Genomic DNA, 6661 nt, shown 5'->3' with positions numbered 1-6661 from the left:
CGTGAATCGTTGAGAAATACAAAACGATTTAGAGATTTGTCTATCTAAGTGTGAAGGGCGCGCGATTTTGTTCACCTCTGTTTGAAGCTTAATAACTCTTGTGCTCATTGTCGAAAATTTCAGAAATTTTGCAGGGAGGTTTCTATGTTACGGAGATTAACGCTATTGAATTTTGGTGGTTAATCGAGGTGGGAAGATAAACCTTAATCGTGTATCATATCTTGAGTAAGGGTCACGATTAATGACGATTTTACTCGTTATTAGCATATTGAATTTTTTAATTAAACCTAGCCTACCCTTAAAAATGATTTTTATGCCATTTTATAATAATAAGAAGTAAAAAAATTATTTTTAATAAAATATCGTAACAGATGGCGCTACTAAATGTTTCCAAAACTCGTTGCAGGATTTTTTCATCGCTCGTGATATTTCAGTTGTTCTTTGAAAGAAAATTAAACTTTTAGAAAAATTATTTACCAAGTTTGCGAAAAAGAATTAGATGTGTAAACATCATATTACTTATCTTAATCATATTCATTGAAACACGAGTATATAATTGAATGATTATTCATAATAATGTCTTATATAAGTTATAGAAGAAATTCCCCATTTTACAACTATTCAATAATTGTATTAAGTATAAAACATTTATAAAATATTGTATAACTTATTACATACAACTGTTTCATTCTTAAAACCAAATTATTGTTACGATAAATTTCGATCAGTACCCAAGAGAAATAATTTATTCACCATTCTGGATCTTTAGACAGGACTGTCAGAATATTTGTGGCTGTTTATAAATGACGACCACATTGGAACGGAAAAATTATAACAAGTCGGACAAAGTCGAAGAGGAAAAGGAAAGTAATTGAACTTTAATGAAGATCCATTTTATTTTATTCCATTTCATACAGTTTATGCATTTTATGGTTAATGTTACCTTACGTAGCCAAGATGGCGGCTCGTCTCTAATTCCAGCAAGGGAACAGTGAGATGCACGTTCTAACCTAACTTAACCTATTCTAATAAATTACCATAATTATTAGCACAACCAAATTATTAGAATAGATTAGGTTAGAACGTGCATCCCACTGTTTCCTTGCTGGAATTAGAGACGAGCCGCCATCTTCGCTACCTAAGATAACATTAGTTCACTTAACATTAGTAACCCTTATTCTTATAACATGAAACGTGAATGAGATATAAAATTCGAGAAAAGAGTTTTTATTAATATATTAATAGTTAAACTATTTCTAAATTTAAATAACAGAGTAGAAATTTAAATTTCAAAGATCGTTAGTATTAAGCAGTTAGATTAATTAACTTGGTACAGATTCCGATTACACGGAATTTTTTCAGCAATTTTAAATGTTATTGACGGAAAAGTTATGCAACTCGTTGCTACATTTTATTTTCTATTTTAAAACAAAATTTAACAGTTTTTAAACTGTTTATTAAATACTTTCAACTTGACTCTAACTCGTTACATCCAATTTAAGATGCATTGTCATTTAATTCGAATGAAACTTTGTCTTTATACGAAATAAGTTAAAGTCATTTATTTTCATTATTTTAAATATTGAAATAATTTTTCCGAGAAAATATACAAGTTTAAAATAAGAATAACAATTTTAGGCAAATTTCTTAGTTTTTAATGTTTAAGATTCTATCATTTCTTTTGATATTTATTTTTTAATTGTCATTTTACGTATTTTTGTTTTCGTAATTCATTTCGAAATATGCAGTAACTCAAAGTCATTTGGCGAATGAAAAAACAAATGTAATAAGAACTTTCAATTTCTGGATATATATTTATATAATGTATAAATCTGTTTTATTATTTCGTGTGTAAGAACAACAAGTATTATAACAAATTTATTATACTTAAGAATTCCGTCTTAGAATAGAAAAGTACAGAAACGAAATTACGTAACAATGGTCATGGAACAGATCACATTTACTTCAATTTAAAATTTAGTTATTAAAATATTCAATCTTTTGTTATATCTTGTTGGATTGTCTTTTCTTTTCAATCCAGGTTTCAACCAGTTTTGCAGTGATTGTCCATTAGTAGGATTTGTGTGGTGTCCAGCAATTTTCTGATCATTGTTGTTCCAACGTACTTTTCAGTTCATTTATAGTAGTAATTTGTGAGTCTCTGATCTTTCCATCTAATTTCTTTTATAAATATCAGATTACATTTCGGTTTATAGTTTGTCTGTAACTCATTCATTTTTTGCCAACAGTACAACAGCCACTTCACAAAACCCGTGTTTTGGATGATTATCATGATGAAAATGTAAGATATTCGAGATCCGTAGTTTTCCAGCAGAAGTTTTTACATTTTCTAATGAAATGTATTGACATTCTTCATACATATTTCCATCATTGAACACATGTCTTTTATGTCTTCTATCTACATAGGTTGACATCCACGGCCATACCATAACACTTCTTCCTACATGTTTAAGGAAAAGCTTGTGCCAATTGCTTTTTTGTTTACAGTTCGACCAACAGAGCCAAAGATGTTAAATTTACAGTTGACTAAAAATATTACAAACTTGAAGTAACACTTTTATTTCAATTTACAGTTATTTTTGCCCACCATTTACATTTTGTATAGATATTTTTCGTATAGAAATCTTTTAAAAACAATTTTCAAAAAATTCACGAATGACGCATTAAAAATTTAGTTTAATGAATTTTCTAATTTAATTAATTAAAAAAAATGTTTTTAAAAATATAGCGTATAGAATAGAAATTTTATTCACTGTACAATATACATTGAAAATGAATTTTTCTGATATTTCAGGTCGTTTTATTTTATTTATTTATTTTTTATTTAGCTGATCTTCACCCTGAAAATATAGAAAACAGAAAGTAAAAAGGAGAAAAACGAAATTCAATTTTCGGAAGAATGAAATCAATGATTTACTCTTAAGAATTTGTATTTTACACGTTCCAACATTACGAGTTCTTCTTACGAGAACGATTCATGAGGGAAGTATACGTAACACAAGGTCTTTAAAAATACAATATCCTTATCATCTGAGTCTAACATATTACATAAGTTTACATTTAAGAATAAGAATGAATAAGAATACGAATAATACATTTCAATGTTAAATTCATGTAAAATTAAATTTTATGCAATTAATTTCATGTATGTTGTTATTACTTTTAGACGTTCTTTGGATGAAACATTGAATGAAGTTTTGAAGAAAATGTTGTCCAAGATTATAACAAAATTGTGTATTAGATACACTGCTTTATTTACATCAGTGCTCTTCGTTTAAAAATATAAAAGAAGCGGGAGATCCACTGCAAGGATATAAAAAGAATTCATGAAGATATAAATACACGTGGACAATGTTTTACAGAAATTGTTTACTTTAATGTCATCCTGATTAGCTGTTGTTGAAAATATTAGTAACATAATACATTTATGGTCGAACTTTGTTATCTCTAAAATTACTGTTTTGTGTTTTTATGAAGAAATTTGCCTATAGATTTAAAACTATTATTATTTAATTTACTATTATTATGGATTTTAATTATTGTTATTATTTAAGAAACTTTCTGTTATACATGGATAAAATATTATTTAAAAACAATTTTTTTAATTGCAGGAAAAAAGAACGAAAAGAAATTTTCATGTAAACATTGTAAAAAAAATTTCAAAACTAAACAAAATTTGCAAACTCATGAAAGAATTCATACAGGAGAAAAGCCTTACAGTTGTGACAAGTGTAAAAAGAAGTTTACAACTAAACAAAGTTTGCAAACTCATGAAAGAATCCACACAGGAGAAAAGCCTTACACTTGTGACAAGTGTAAAAAGAAGTTTTCAGATAAGTCAACTTAATTAACACCTTCGGGTCCACACTGGAGAAAAGCCTTACAGTTGTGATGAGTGTAAAAAGAAGTTTACAACTAAACAAAGTTTGCAAACTCATGAAAGAATCCACACAGGAGAAAAGCCTTACACTTGTGACGAGTGTAAAAAGAAGTTTTCACAAAAGTCCGACTTAATTAAACACCTTCGGGTCCACACTGGAGAAAAGCCTTACACTTGTGACGAGTGTAAAAAGAAGTTTTCACAAAAGTCCGACTTAATTAAACACCTTCGGGTCCACACTGGAGAAAAGCCATACACTTGTGACGAGTGTAAAAAGAAGTTTTCACAAAGGTCAGATTTAACTAAACACCTTCGGGTCCACACTGGAGAAAAGCCTTACACTTGTGACGAGTGTAAAAAGAAGTTTACAACTAAACAAAGTTTGCAAACTCATGAAAGGATCCATACAGGAGAAAAGCCTTACAGTTGTGACGAGTGTAAAAAGAAGTTTGCAGAAAGGTCAAACTTAATTGTACATCTTCGGGTTCACACTGGAGAAAAGCCATACACTTGTGACGAGTGTAAAAAGAAGTTTTCACAAAGGTCAGATTTAACTAAACACCTTCGGGTCCACACTGGAGAAAAGCCTTACACTTGTGACGAGTGTAAAAAGAAGTTTACAACTAAACGAAGTTTGCAAACTCATGAAAGAATCCATACAAAAGAAAAGCCTTACAGTGGTGACGAGTGTAAAAAAAGTTTACAGAAAAGTCAAACTTAATTAGGCACCTTCAGATTCACGACAGACGAAAGCTATATGAATGTTAATTATATCCAGCTAAATTCATTCTAAATCATGATCTAAAATTACATTAGAATATTTACACTTTGAAAGTTTGAACTTGAATTAATTTTTTTTTCTTTTGATGTATAATGATCGAAATATGTAAGCAAAATTGGTTATAAATAAGAATAATGTTATTTTAATATTCGAAAAGTTTCAACTAAGAATCATTACACTATTTAATATATAATTAAAATGTCTTTATGTAAAACTTTCTCAAATAAAAAGTCGTTCCATCGATATTTGCCTGTATTACTTATAGGGTAGTTGCCCCAGTAAATGATTAATTGATCAACTTGATAAGGATATTTGAATATAATTACTTAACAGACATTTCACATAAGTACAGTGAAACCTTGGTATACGTCTGCTTTAGAATATGTCCAATTCGGAATACGACTTGTTTGGACGAAACAAATTTTGCTCAGTATACAACTTAATTCAATTAGAGTAGAGCGTCGAAAATTGGCGTCAATTGGGGACTGGGGTTGTTGCAATTAGTCATTTGTTCCAATTTCCGACTTTGTACGAAAAAATATATTAACCTGTCCGATGTTCAAATTTTTCTCCGTTGCGTGTCGCTTCGTGTTGAATTTTCGTCGATTTTAAGCCTAACGAAAATTTATAATAATAATCGAGTCTATCGTATCGTTAAAAATTATTTCTTTTGATTTTTGTGAAACCGTGTTGTATTATTCTTCGAAGTATCAAAAACAATTCCGTGTTAATAACAACCACTTGGCTTTTTTCCACCTTCAACTAGATAAAGGTGGAAAAAAGCCAAGTGGTTGTTATTAACACGAATTTGTGTTTGATACTTCAATTATTTCTTTATTTTGTACAAACAAAATAAATATATTGAAGAATATAAAAAACATGAAAATTATACTTTAGAAGTAAATTTAGTATCAAAAACGTTCGATTCAGCACGACACAGTCCGACTGAAAATCGTTTCAATTTCCGGTTATTTCAATTACCGACGTTCCAATTAACGACGCTCTACTGTATATGCACCATCTATTAACAAGTAGCACTGTCGGTGTACTAGACCAGACTAGACGTTCGCGGTGCCACGGTTTATAAGTTTGTTAAATTTCTTTCGATTTTAATTTGTAAGTAAAATTTTCATTGTTTTTAGTAATCATGAATTGCAAAAAGGCAAATGAAAAGCAACAGAAAGCTAAAAAATTGACTAGAATCACAACGAAACTGAAAAAAAAGATTGTTGAGAAATATGAAAGTGGCATGGGTTTCGAGATTTAGCTGTTGCATATTGTATTTTGAGAGCAACGATATTGACAATCGTAAAAAATAAAGACATTATTAAATCTGCTAACGTTGCGAAAGGGGTTAAATCAATTTCTAAACAGATTATTAGTGTTCTATAAGCGCAATAACGATCGCTTGGCACGATTTACTTTATTATAATATCGTTGACCCTGTACATAATCTTGATTTCGGGTGAAAGGTGCCGTTTCTGTTTTCTCAAATTCTTCTGCCATTTAATTATTATTGTCGTTATCGCGCTTATAGAACAAATATAAAAAATACGACACGGTTTCAAAAAATGGCAGATTATTAGTATTAAAGAAAGTTTGATTCGATTTGATTTTAATTTAATGATTTAAATAATATAATACCATATACTGTAATAAGTTTAAAAATACAACAAAATTTATTTTTTTATTAATGTGCTCAAACAGTGTTTAAATTATTTTACGACCTCATTAATATACCATATCAAGAGTGGTTTTTTTACATGATAACGGATTAATCAATTTTACATTACTTCTTATGGGAAAAGTTGGTTTGGTATACGTCTTATTCGGTATAAGTCCAAACATCAGGAACGGTTTAAGGTCGTATAACGAGGTTCCACTGTAATGGTCATTGCTGGTTACCGAGAACTCGCACTACTCATTCCGAAAATGAATTTTTAATTTTCTGTAAAGTTATTAAATTAATGAAGTGAAGT

At 29.4% G+C, this 6661-nt stretch overlaps 1 protein-coding gene across 1 annotated transcript; it reads left to right on the top strand.

Annotated features, from left to right (window-relative positions):
• Positions 1-803: 803 nt before the first annotated feature.
• On the top strand, positions 804-4622 carry LOC136971652 (zinc finger protein 271-like). Its single transcript, XM_067266119.1, has 3 exons — positions 804-867; positions 3576-3846; positions 3947-4622. The coding sequence occupies exons 1-3, from the start codon at positions 804-806 to the stop codon at positions 4620-4622; spliced, it is 1011 nt and encodes a 336-aa protein (XP_067122220.1).
• Positions 4623-6661: the final 2039 nt, after the last annotated feature.

Source organism: Centruroides vittatus, unplaced genomic scaffold, assembly GCF_030686945.1.
Source record: "Centruroides vittatus isolate TY-2023 unplaced genomic scaffold, ASM3068694v2 contig_2664, whole genome shotgun sequence".
Taxonomy (NCBI): Eukaryota; Metazoa; Arthropoda; class Arachnida; order Scorpiones; family Buthidae; genus Centruroides; species Centruroides vittatus.
Note: the sequence above shows the minus strand (reverse complement) of the source record. Positions and strands in the feature narration are given on the sequence as shown.